The 14,032-nt window shown below is 37.2% G+C and overlaps 1 protein-coding gene across 2 annotated transcripts in view; it reads left to right on the forward strand.

The window, feature by feature from the left end:
• Positions 1 to 13,588, forward strand: part of STIM2 (stromal interaction molecule 2) — a 164,576-nt gene extending 150,988 nt beyond the window's left edge. Inside the window, exons 11-12 of one of the 2 annotated variants that reach the window (XM_036258178.1) lie at positions 6,904 to 7,177; positions 11,932 to 13,588. In XM_036258178.1, coding sequence (XP_036114071.1) covers positions 6,904 to 7,177; positions 11,932 to 12,409 — 752 coding nt within the window. In that variant the 3' untranslated portion in view covers positions 12,410 to 13,588. The remainder of the gene's footprint in view (positions 1 to 6,903; positions 7,178 to 11,931) is intronic. The other variant, XM_036258176.1, reaches the window with a different exon arrangement.
• Positions 13,589 to 14,032: the final 444 nt, after the last annotated feature.

Raw genomic sequence — 14,032 nt, forward strand, 5'->3', positions numbered from 1 at the left:
GTCACCTTATGAAATTCCATTGGGCTTTTACTGGAATTTGTTTGAACATATGACTTATTTGGGAATAAATGTTATTTATAAATTCTATTTGAGACCTACTTTTATATTTTTAAGTAAAATTTGCAATTTTCTCTGTATAGTTCTTGCATCTCTTTTGTTTTAAAGATGAATTTCTAGGTATTGATAGCTTGTGCTGATGTTTAGGGAAGTGCTGTTGATTTGGGTATGCTAATCTTGTATACCAAAATATTGAATTCTCTTATGAGAGTCCTGGATTTTTTTTTGTATAGACAGTAATAATGAGTTGTTTTTTTCCTTCCCAATCCTTATTCAATCTAAGGCTTCCAATAAACTGTTGAATAAAAGTGGTGATTGCGGGCAGTATTGATGGCCATTTCTGACTTTAAACAGAATGCTTTCAATATTTCATCATGAAGTGTAATTTTTTTCCCTCTACATTTTTGGTAGATTGTTTTTAAGTTAAGGAATTTAATTTCTATTGCTATTTTGCTAAGAATGATTTTTCTTTTAAATAGATGAATGTTAAATTTTACCATCTTTTTCTTCGTAATTTGAAGTGATCACTTGCTTTAATTTTTATTCTGTTCAATTTTAGTCTTTTTAAATTAAAGATGTAAAAATGTAGCAAACCAAATGCAATTTATTATAAAAACAGTAAGTACGCCCTGGCTGCTTTGGCTCAGTGGTTAGAGCATCGGCCCATGGACCAGAGAGTCCCAGGTTCAGTTCCCACTAAGGGCACGTACCTCAGTTGCGTTCCTCTCCAGCCTGGTTGGGGTCGTGTGGGTGGCGACCACTCGATGTGTCTCTCTCATATCTTGTTTCTCTCTCTCTTACCCCCTCTGTTCCTCCCACTCTATCTGAAGATAAGTGCAAAAATGTCCTCGGGTGAGGATCAAAAAAAAGGAAATAAACAAAACAAAAAACAGTAAATACATTGTGACTTATAATAAATTGGATTTGGTTGGCTGAATTATTTTATTTAGGGTTTTTACATCTTTAATCATACATTAGGTTAGCCAGTAATTTTCCTTCCTGACACACTGTTTGATTTTGGTATCAAGATTAAAACTAGCATCACAAAGTAAGTCAAGGAATACTCCTGTTTTTCTAGTCCATTTTTTTCTACCCTTAAACAGATGTGGTATAATGTAGTAGTTAAGATCGTGGGCTCTGGAACAAAATTGCTTAGATTTCAATCCTTACTCCACCATTGGTATGTATTACCCCCTTCACCCCCCACATAGGTTAATGCTGTCTAGTATTTTGTTTTGAATATTCTGTAAGACATCCATTATTTTTTATTTATGTAACCTTGTAGGAGGCACTCTTTCCAAGTCTCTAAAAAATGTAACCTACATGTGTAATTGTTTGGTTATTTAAATTAAATAATACCTGTAAAATACTTAGAACAGATCCTGGCCCATAATAATCCCCAATAAATGTTTTGAATTTTTAGTCTATACTCTGAAATAATATAAGATATAGATTATTTGTTCTTTGAGGATTTTGAAGAAATTGTCTATAAATTGAGCTTGCTGTTTGTGTGTTTTGGCAGGAGGGAAGGGGACAGATTATTTTTTTAAGCTATTAAGTTTCTTATAATGGATAAAAGTCTAGTTTTGTTAACTTATGTGATTCTAAAATATTGTTTGTTTTACCTGAGTTTTAATATTTGTTGCCTTAAAGTTGTCCATGGTATTTTGTATGATTTAATAAATCTCACATCTTTAAATGTTTTTTTTAATTTTCCCTCCCTTGATTAAATTGGCATATTTGTCTATTTTATTTCACTCTTTCATTCTTCAAAGAACTAACTTTTTTTGTTGATATTTTCCATTTATTTCTGCTGTTTTATTTTCTTTCTTGGAATTTATTTTTGTTTGTTTTAATATTTAAACACCTAGCTTATGAATTTTTAGTTTTCCCCTTTCCCTTAATGTATAATTTTATGGCTATGAATTTTCCTTTAAGAACCACTTTATTGCCTTCTCCTGTTTTATAGTTTTGTGTTTTTTTTGTATGTGCCCCTAGTGGGAACCGAACCTGGGACTCTCTGGTCTGCAGGCCGATGCTCCAGCCGCTGAGCCAAACCAGCCAGGGCTGTTTTGTAGTTTTTTACTGAGCTATTTTCAAGAGTTTTGTTTTTTAAACATATACTTTTACTGAGGAATGTAGCCCATTTAGGCCCAAGCTTTTATCCAAAACACTCACAATTCCTATTCCTTACCTCATGTGGGCTCAGGATGTCTTTTACATCTGCACATTAAAACCTAAGCCCTTAACTTGTTGAGACTGTGACCCTCCACAGCAGTTCCGCCGTCACTCACAGGCCTGGTAGTTTGTTCTTTTATTTTCTCTGTTTTGGCATCTGATAAGTTTTTCTTCTTCCTTGCAAACTCAGGTGTGCATTTAGAACTATTGTTATTTTTTATTCATCACATTGAAGTGTTTGTGGGTATTTAAAATGCATTGTTGAAAGCTGGGAAATACTGGTCAGGTAATCTTTGACTACCTTATTGTTACAACCAGAAGTCCATATAGTACTTATTATTTTTGGTTGTTGGTGGCAGTGGGATTCCCTTATTACAGAACAACACTTTATCTTCTCTGCTATAAGAAAATACAGTTTGCGCCCTGGCCAGTTTGGCTCAGTGGTTGAGCATCAGCCTGCGGACCAGAGAGTCCTGGGTTCGGTTCCTGCTAGGGGCACATACCACAAAAAAAAGAAAGAAAATATAATTTGCAAAAGAGGTCATAGTAAATTGCTAGGTTTCTATATGTAATTATTAATAATAGAATGAAAAGTATCTCAGAAATAAATTTCTGTATAGAACTTTAATGTTTTATTTAAATGCCCTTATAAAAATCACAATTGGGGTAGATATCTGCCTTTATTGGGAATTACTAATAGCCTTCACATGTTATAAAACATATTCACATAATGTGAAGGAAAGCTTTTTGCAAAGTCAGAGTGCGCTACTTTTTTAATACTATTAGTTTTAAGGTGTTATAAGTGTATGCAGCCCTGTCTAGTTCTCTTCAGGCAACAGGGAAGAAGAGCCTTACCTTGAAGTGTACATAACTCTAATATAGGGATTCACCCCCCCCCCCCCACACACACACAAAAGACATGGCAACATATATAAGAAAAATTTTTTTGGAAAAGATTATACAGTTGTAAGCAATTTTTTTAAAAAACATATTTTTTCTTGCACAGCCAGTGTGGCTCAATGGTTGAGCATTGACCCATGCACCAAGAGGTCTCTGGTTCAATTCATGGTCAAGGCACATGCCCAGGTTGTGGGCTAAATCCCCAGTGGTGTGCATGCAGGAGATGGCCAGTCGATGTTCTCTCTCATCGATGTTTCTGTCACTCTCTCTCTCTCCTTTCTTCTTTCTAAAATAAGAGGGAGGGACACATCAATGTGAGAGAAACATCACATCAATCTATTGCCTCCCACATGCACCCCAACTAGGGGTTGAAGCCACACACTGGATATTTGCCCTGACTAGGAATCAAACCCGCCACCTTTTGTGGGATAATACTCCAATCAACTTAGCAATACTGGCCAGGGCTGTAAGCAATTTCTTGATGTGACTTATTTACTGATTCTCATCTTTATATTATGTTCCATCTTGGATTGCTTAGAATTTTTCTTACATAAACCATTTACTTCCTTATAACTTATTCATGCAAACGCTTTTTAACCCTGTGGTTAGTACTCATTTTTCCAAGCAGTGAATTCTAATTCTTCCCAGCCCTTCTCATCATACCTGCAGTCATAATTGAATCTGGCTTCATTTTACTGTATATTCCAAATCACCAGCGATTGATCGGGGCAACTGCAGCATATACTGAGAGCTGTAGAACTTAGTTATCTGGGTCACATTGGACACATTCTTTCAGTATTTGTAGGATATTGTTTCCTTTTTGGCAAAGTGAGAACATCAGACTAAAGATTTCTAGGGTCTCTTCCAGTCTTCTAATCTATGACTAGTTAGGAATAAATGAGAGAAAATTCTAATATTTGTCTACTGAATTACAGATATTTTCATATTACATAATTTGTGTTTGGAAGAAGCCTTCCTTGTACAGTATAGTATTGAAGGAGGTAGTCATATATTCGGGAAATGTTTTCTTTAATTTTACCTCATTTTCTCATTTTTAATCCATCAAGTTATTTCAGTGGTGCCTTCTGTTTGAATCATTCATTGATTCACTCACTGAAAACTGACAGTGAACTTACTTTTTACCCAGCTCTCCACTGGGTGTGGTGATACAGTGCTGAACGTGGCACGCAGTTGTTGCCGTCCTGCAGATCCCAGTCTAATGGGGAGCAGATGAGCACTGCTTTCAGATAAGCTCTGACGGGGGAGTGCACTGTGGTGTCACCATGTGCGCAAAGAGCACAGACAACTCGGAGGGGTTCGGGAAACTTCCTGAAGCAACTGCCATTTAAGCAAAGACCTGAAATGGTAGGTCAGAGGAAAGGGACGGGGCAAGGAGGCCTGGAGGCGAGAGAGAAGATGTTATACTTCTGGGAGCTGAGAGAGGTAGAAACACTGTTTCTGGTGTCCTGTAACACAGAAAGTGGACACTAGTTCCGAAACAGAGGCTAGGACAATAGAGCAATCTGAGCTATGTTAAGGAGTTTGACTTTATTCTAATCCTAAAAGTAATGGGGAGCCATTTAAGGGTTCTTAGCAATAAAATGACATATTTCTTTTTCATTTTCGAGTGATCACGCAGGCTGCAGTGTGGAAAGTAAACCGGAGGGGAAAGATCACTTACTAGGCGGGTACAGTAGTCCATAACACGGGGGCAGGGGGTATCGAGGGAAGGGGAGAGATTTGAAAAATATCAAGGAGGTGGAATTGGAAACACTTTATGATGAACTAGATATGGATTATAATGGAGGAAGAAGAGTCAAGAACGTTGGTGTTTTGAATTTAGATCATTGGGTAAGTGGTGGGTAGTGTTATCTATCAGGGTAAGGAACACAGAAAAAGTAGATCTGGGGAGGAAATATTGAATTCAGTTTGGCTATCTGTGGAGCATTGAAATGTTTGTAGATAGTTGGATGTAAGTTTCTAAAGTTTAGGGAAAAGAGCAAAGCTGGAGTTAACAGATTTGGACTTGTGTATACTGCAAATGGTGATTGAAGCCATGGAAGTAGTTGGTATTTCTCAAGAATAAGTGGAATGAGAATAGAATAAGACAGAACTTTGAAGAAGTCCAGCAGTTAAGGGACAGGTAAAGAAAGAGGTGAGAATGTAGTTAGAGAAGTCAAGGAAAAGGACAAAGTAATAAACACTGTCAGGTGTGCTGATCAACTGCCAAAGAAAGGTTTGAGATATTCACTGAATTAAACAACAGGGAAGTAGATCATGACTTTGTTGCAGTGGAATTGTATGTAAGCACTTTACAGTTTCTTTGAGAAATGAGTGAAGGTGAAGTAGTGGAGACAGTAAATTTTTATTTAGATAATTTTTAAATAACTCTTAGTGGAAAAAATTGATAATTCATTTTTATGAAAGGAAAGAGATATATGTCCACTGGAAAGTAGTCTGAGGGTGGAGGGTTTTTTGTTGTTGTTGTTGCTATTGTTATCTGTTTGGTTGTAGGTATGTTTTTTCAGCATTGATTTTTAAATATTGAAGAGAAATAGAAAGGGAGAAGATATAAATAAATGCAACTGAAGGGATAACCAAGAGAGTAAGATCCTTGTGCTTGGGGTAGAGAAGGGGACGAATAAGTGAAAGGAGCAGAATGTGTGAACTAGAATGGTTGAAATGTCAGAATCTAAGTTGTCTGATGTCTTGGTTTATAATTTCAAATAATTTCAAAAATGGTGCAATTCTGAATGATGGCAAGACAAGGCATGAGAGGGGGTGGTGGAGTAGAATAGAGGTAAATGTCTTGTGAGAGAAAATGAGATTGCTCAAGCTAATGAAAGGTTGGATGGATTGGTAAGAGAATGATCAGGAAGTGACGAGTGAAGCAGAGGTAGAATATTTGCATGGCTTACTACAGTGAGCTTCAAAAGGAAAACATTTTATACAAGGATGCAGGGTAGGAGTAAGGGTTTACAGACAATGTTGGGTAGTGAGGAGGCCACTGACCTGATGTTCTGATGGAAAGGCGTATACAAGAATGAACAGCTTCGGTTTGAAAAGGTTGTTCTTAGGGAAGCTATGTTTCAGTGAAGGCAAAGAATGGAATGACCGCTCAGTAGAGGTAAAATTTGTGTGCATGAGGCTAGGCTGAGACTGGTAACAGAAACAAGATGATCTAAGACTTCTAGTTTGTTCCACAGTAATCTGTGTTCAAGAAACAAGCTTTGGTCTGACCTCTGCCTAAGTAGCTGTGAGACTGTGTATGCAGTATTTCAGTTTAATACTTAAACTCATTTAAAACTTCTTGAAGTTAAAACAAGTGCAACTGTCTCAAGAGATATTTGTTGAAAAATTCAACCTATTTTTTTACTGATAATTTTTTTAATGTTAAAATTTATTTTGCAACAAAGTACAGATTTCTTATAAATATGCTATTATTGATTTTGAAATTTAAGGATTTATTATCAGGTAAATTTTAAAATTTTTGGTTAGTAATGTCAAATTTTATATTAAAGCCTCATTGTTTATATTCATTTTTGTTTATTTTTAGACCTGTTTTCATTTTGTTACATTTTATTTTTTATTTTTTAACTTCCCTAAGAAGCAGTGAAGGTGATGGAAGATGGTAATAATGGTTCAGTTGCTTACTTCAGTAATGGTTACATGTTAGTAACATCAGTTCTTCTTTGTGTGTAGTTATAGTGTGTCTAAAGAAGCACTGGGTTTTATGAGTGTTTTCATTGATTTCCGTTTGGTTTTCAGGGACCATGGCTAAGCCTGCTGGGTCACTAGCCAGAAGCAGTAGCTTGTGTCGCTCTCGTCGCAGCATCGTGCCGTCCTCACCGCAGACCCAGCGTGCCCAGCTCCCTGCACACACGCCGCACCCGACACACCCGCGGCATGCCCACCACCCCCAGCACACGCAGCACTCGCTGGCTTCCCCAGATCCAGATATCCTCTCAGTGTCCAGTTGCCCTGCTCTTTATCGAAGTGAAGAGGAGGAGGAGGCCATCTACTTCTCTGCTGAAAAGCAATGGTATTCGCAGTGAATAAACGGCAGTGTTTGTTGGGCTGGGTGTGTGCGAGGTGGGCGTGGGGCGGGTAGGAGTGGGGTGTCTTATTAGTTTCTATTGCTGCATAAGAACTTACCACAAGCTTCGTGGTTTCAAACAACACCCAGTTTTTAGCTCAGTTCTGTCCAGGGTATGACAAGGCTGAAATCAAGGTATTGGCTGAGTTCTGCTCTCATCTGCAGCTTTGGGGCCTCTTCAAAGCTCTTGGTTGTGGAAGAATTCAGTTCCCTGGGGTTATAGCCATGAGGCCAGGTTCCCAAGCTTGCTCTCAGCCAGGGGCTGCTCTTAGTTCCTGGAGGCTGCCCTCTATTCCTTGCTACATGTGACCTCCATCTTCAAGCCAGCAACAGAGAATTTTCCTTCTGCAAATCCTTCCTTTGCTTTGAATCTCTGACTTCTGACTCTGATCTTTAGACCCAAATTTAAAAGGCTCACCTGGACAGCAATCTCTCTATGGTAAGGTAGACTGGGTTGTGGCCTTCATTGCATCTTAAAATCCCTTGTATAGAAGTATTTGTTTGAATAACTAAGTGGGAGAAGATGTCTGTGTACCAGGACTGGGAATTTGGGGACCATCTAAGAAGTCTGCCCACTACAGACATAGGTAGATATTTTGAGATTCAGCTTTTAGAAGAGGCTGTAGTACCCAGTTGACTCAAGTCTCCAAATGTAAACTTGTCTTATGAACAGTTTTATATGTAAAATATAAAGGCACATGAGCTTAAATATACTTGAGCCAAAGAAACATTAAATATGACTGAGTTTTTAAAATGTTTATTGTCACTTAATGATTTATTGTTATGTGCTAGCACATGGTAGTAAACAAGAAGTATCTGATGCCAGAGGTTTAAGACCATGTGGAGAACTTAAAGAAGGAATTGATATTCATAACAATGTTTTTCTATAAAATGGCCAGCTTAAGGACTCCAGTGCTCTGCGATACCTGTTGCTATGGAGTATCTCTCTTTCTAAACCACTGTCCTCTTTGGAAGTAGTGTGGTTAGAGCAGAAAATGGGTGTTAGTTTTTGATTTTGCCACTTAATAGCCATGTAGCCCCAAAGTCTTACTGTCCTTGTATGAGAAACAAAACCAGATGAAATGGGCTGGGTAGTATCTATGATCCCATGTAGCTCTCTGTCATGGGCTTCTTTAGTTGATGTCATCATCAAATAATTATTTTCATACATAATTATTTCATCCACTAGTGAAAATAAATTTTATGATTAGCAAGTGATCATTATAGCATATTGCTAAGGAGATAGTCCATGTTTTGCATTCTCATTGCAGGTTGGAGAATTTATGATTAGCTACTTTGTATAACCTTTGCTATATAAATATAGTCACCAACAGGATGGTCTTACTGACAAAACTCATTTTGTGTGGCTTATGGAAGTTAGTAGAAAAACTCCAGAGCTATGCTTTCCAGTAGACTGTTTTGAGATGATGGGAATTTTCAGGTCTCATTTCAAATAGCAACATCAAAAATTCACAACTAGCTCAAAAAAATTTCGAGTCAGAAAACTTCTCCTCTCTAGTTTTATTCTTTTAGGTGTTAAACCACCAGGAGCCTTACAAAATAATAGTAACATTTACTATTTACTGATCTTATAAGTTCTGTGCATTATGCACATATACACTCATTTAAACCTCACTTTGAGGTGTCTTGTTTTATATGCATTAGACTTGCATGAATTCAACTACATGTCACTGTAGGGAAAAAAAGAAATAGAAAAATAACATAAATGATACACATAATTAATTTCAGCATTCCAAATAATATAATATATGCTCTAGAAAAGATGGGAGATTTTAAGGTATACTATGTCTACTCGTCAGATCTGAATAGTTAGGCAGAAGATGTAGCATTTTAGATTATTTGTTTTGGAATTAGAATGTTAGAACTGGAAGTATTGTTACAGAGTAATCAAATTCTCTTACTTTCATAGGAAAATTGAGGCCTGGATAAATTTAAGCGATTTGCCCAAGATTGTACAGTTGATTAACAGCAGAACCAGGACAGTGTTCCTAATGTAGTTGGTGTTCTTTTCCATGTTATTTAGACCTCTGGGACTACTTTTTGAAGTATTTTTAACCTACCTTAGAATTTCACGTAGAGCACCCAAACCATGTAGCAAAATTGAAAGTAAATTAATAAAATAGTAACTGTATCAGCTTCTGGCCCTGGAAGCTGAACAGCTTCAGGGAACAATGATATGTGCTACTCAGTTACTGGACATCTTCAAAAAGAAACCTAGCAGAAAAGGCTCTACCAGTGATAGGTTTTCGAGTCATTTTTCCTTGTCTGAGCTGCCTCTTGCCCTCTATTAGCACTGCCCATGATCAGATTGTGAAAGTCTGGGAGAATTATGCAGTACATGTGGCTCTATTACCTGAAAGCATTTTTAAGTCTTTATTTGTCCTAGGGATTTTGTACCTTCTGAGAGCTTGTAGTGTAATAAAGACAATCTTCACATACATGTATGAGTAAAGTATATAGAAATGACTAAATACATTCAGAAATTCATTATATATCTAAAATATGGTATTAACATATATATGTTAATATGCATATCAAAATAATAACTGTACATGTAAACATGAATAATTATAGTAATCGTAGGTCATCCAAGGTGAGAGCTTATTCAGTTCCATTCATTCTATAAATATGAATTTAGTCTGCTATGTGCCATGTACTTGCTAATAACTGGAGCAGCCAAAACAAGTGAGACAAGGTCCTGTCCTAGTTCTAGCTGGTAGATTATGAAATTATGTGTTCTTACATTTCTGTTCTGTCTTCAGCTCTCTTCCTTCTCCCACCTTATTTCTTTTGCCTGCTGTTTTTACCTTGACTGTACTTTGAAATTTCTTAATCATTTTTTCATAGAGTGAACAGTATTTGTGTCAGGCATAGTATGTTCAAAAACGAGTAAGACATCCCTATTCTTCAAGATCGATCCTTCTTTCCTTCCATTCATTTATTACATATTTATCGAATACCCAGTGTGAAGTTGATAAGACTGCTTGTCCTCATTAAGTGTCCTTTCTTCTGGGAAAACTGACTATGAACAAATTAATGTAAAATATCATTTTAGCCCTGGCTGGTTTGGCTCAGTGGTTAGAGCATTGACCCATGGATCCAAGTGTCATGGGTTCAATTCCCCATCAAGGGCACGTACCTGGGTTGCAGGTTTGATCCCTGGCCCTGGTTGGGGTCATGTGGGAAGTAGCCAATTGATGTGTCTCTCTCACATCGATGTTTTTGTCTCCCTCCCTCCCTCCCTTCCACTTTATCTAAAAATCAGTGGGAAAATATCCTTGGGCGAGGATTAACAAAAAGTAAAATAAAATACCATTTAAGGTAGTGGTAAGTTCTGAGATGCTAAACAAAGACAGATAAAAATAAAGAATGCTGTTATAGACAGGGTGGTCAGGGGCGGCATCAGCAACCTGAATACCATGGAGAAGGAAGCCATGTAGAGATGGAAGGGAAGAAAATGTGAGGCAGAGGAACTGGCAAGTGCTCAAGCCCTTTGGGAGTCAGGATTGGCACATGGGAGGAACAAGGAGGAGGCTGTGGCAAAATGAGGCAGAAATGTAGAGCTGCAGAGACCGCCTCAGACATGATCACACAGGGTTTTGTGACTTTGGCAAGGACTTTGGGTTTTAGCCTCAGTGTGAGAGGAAGCATTAGAAAGTTCTGAGCAAGGGAATGATGGGCCTGATTAAGTCTTTAAAAATCATTTTAAAGGCTGAGTAGAGAAGAAGGAAGAACAAGGATGGAAGTAGGGAGACCAATTAGGAAGCTATTGGTGGTGACTGAGGTGACCTCCAAGTGGTTCAGGAAGAGAGGAGGTGGTAGTGGGGGAGTAATGAGTGGGATTTGAGGTGTATTTTGAAGGAATGGCTGGTAGCACTGTGTGTTGGCTGTAGGGTTGTGGACTTTATTTTTCCATTCCTCTTTACTTCTTGTCTCTTCACTGTGGAGACGATGGGGGAAGCACAGAGGTATTAACCTGTGAGAATGGACTGAATGTAAACTTCCTAAGAAAATAGCATGATGTCACTGCCTTCCACCTTTCATCCACGTGCCCACCTAGTGTACCTCAGTTTCTTGTTTCTTTTTTGAACTTGAGAGAATTTATGTTTTTGCTTTCTTTTTTCCTCAGGAAGCTGTTTAATTACTGAAATAAAATAAAGGGAGAAGTTGTGTCTAAAATTAGTCTTTTCAAATATATAATGTCAACTGTGTGATTTAGGAAGAAAATACTCAAGGTTAAAACAACACAAAAGTAGCTGAAATGATAAGAAAAATCTGTAAATTTAAACATTTTTATTTATCTAACAAAGAACTTAAGTTATAATGGTTCTTAGATTCTATAGTTTATGGTTCTATAGTTAAAAATTAACCATTAAGTACTGATAAGTTATATTATTTAAACTAGTAATTTTCTCATTTTGTTGAAATGTGCTTAAATTTTAGCATTTCCTCCATTTACATTTTTGAAATTAGTTTATTTTTATTAACAATGTTTCACCTTTTTTCCTCATTGATACCGTCCTCCTGATCCCGCCCCCTCACAGCATTATTGTCTGTGTCCATTGGTTGTGCAGATATTACTTTTTGATAGGTGAAATGACGGAAGCTGTTTTAGTTAGGATGTCTGCTGAGACTCAGTATATTGATTTAACATTTGCCTTTGCCTCCGTCTCATCCAGGGAAGTGCCAGACACCGCTTCAGAATGTGACTCCTTGAATTCTTCTATCGGGAGGAAACAGTCTCCTCCCTCAAGCCTTGAGATATATCAGACACTGTCTCCGAGAAAGATATCAAAAGACGAGCTCTCTCTCGAGGATTCATCCAGAGGAGATTCGCCGATCACCGCAGACCTCTCCCGGGGTTCTCCCGACTGTGTAGGTCTGACGGAAACGAAGAGCATGATCTTCAGTCCTGCGAGCAAAGTGTACAATGGCATCTTGGAGAAATCCTGCAGCATGAACCAGCTTTCTAGTGGCATCCCGGTGCCCAAACCTCGCCACACGTCTGGTTTCTCAGGTGGCAACAGCAGCAAACCGGGACAGGAAGCCCCAAATGTTGCCCGGATAAGCAGCATCCCACATGACCTTTGTCATAATGGAGAGAAAAGCAAAAAGTCATCAAAAATTAAAAACCTTTTTAAGAAGAAATCTAAGTGAACTGGCTGACTTGATGGAATTCCATTCAAGTGGCATCTTTAAACTTTTATCTCCCACCCTCCACTCTCCTTTTTTTATTTTAATTTTAGGAATGTAATTCCATTGGGGCTTTCCAGACTGGATGCCATAGTGGGATGTCCTTAAGGGCAACTGTCTACTGTCTGTTTATTTAAATGACTATATAATCAATTCGTCAAGCCAGTTATTACTGAAAAAATTAAGAGATGAGACAGTTTACAGTCATTTCTGCCTATTTATTTCTGCTTTGTTATTAGTGATGTATATACAACATTTTGTTGAAAGCCACTATGGACTTACAAGCTTTAATGGACTCGTAAGCCAGCATGGGCTTGCAAAAATTTCTTGTTTACCAGAGCATCTTCTTATCTTTCCACAGAGCTATTTACATCCTGGACTAAATAACTTACAAGAAGTAAAACTAATTGCACTACTGTTTTCCAGACTGGAAAAAAAAAAATCTCTGCAAGTGAAACTGTATAAAGTTTATAAAATGACTGTGGATAGGGGACTGTTTTCACTTTTAGATCAAATGGGTTTTTAAGTAGAACCTAGGGTTTCTAATTGACTTGATTTCTGGAAATGAAAACCCATGCTTTTATTATGGGAAGCTTCTTTAAATGCATTTAATATAAAGTTTCAAGTCCTGCTGTAAAGATCATGTTGTTTTGTTTTTCCCAGGGCTTTCACTGTGATTTACTGCATTGCAGGCTGTATGATAAAATATAAATAATTTAAGAGAGAAGGCTCTTTATTCCTTATGCAAGCAGAAGAGTTAAAACTTGATTGGAGGACTTAAAACATTCACAAGCTTAAACTGAGGTGGGGGGATGTGGGGATTCAGACACTTGTTTACAGACTTTGAATAACTGCAAAGGATTTATGGTTTGTGAAAAATTTGTACTGTGGAAAAGATAATAAATTGAAGACATTATTGTGTTGGACTGTGCTGATTTTTGTTAACACTACACTAAAAACATTACATGTTTTCTGGAGAGCTATGTAAGCTATCTTGTTGCTTATGCAATATAAGAAATGGTGATGATTTGGAAGTAAGTTGTCAACAAATTTCTTTCTATTTTATATTGTTTGTCATATTTTTATGTAGTTTGAAATGTTTAAATGTTCTAATATCAAGATTAACAAATATAAATTTATGGTACATTTAGATTGTGTTGTATTAATTTGTAAAGTTTGGGGTTCATTAAACTGATAGGTTATTATAAGGGTAGTCTACTGTGAAGATTGTCACTTAGAGCAACAACATACATTAACACTTGGTTAGTTTCTGCTTAAAACATTATTAAAATTCTATCATAAATGATCTGAGTAATACAATGTGGATGGATGTTTGAGTGCCCAACTGGTACATGTTAGCTCGAATGGTGTTTATTAACAGTTTCCTGGAGTCTCCATTAAAGTGTGATTGTTTATTCTTATTGATACTGTTGTTAAAACTGTTAAGGACTTGATTGATACTTACATACATCAGTGTTTTTAATAGCGCTGTAAGGGCACAAATTGACTGAAACGAACAGTGTTTTGGACTAATTATAAGGTAAAATAATCTTAAAGGTCAAGAGTTGAGGCACATAGGCTCTGAAG

Source organism: Molossus molossus, unplaced genomic scaffold, assembly GCF_014108415.1.
Source record: "Molossus molossus isolate mMolMol1 unplaced genomic scaffold, mMolMol1.p scaffold_m16_p_1, whole genome shotgun sequence".
In the NCBI taxonomy this organism is placed as follows: Eukaryota; Metazoa; Chordata; class Mammalia; order Chiroptera; family Molossidae; genus Molossus; species Molossus molossus.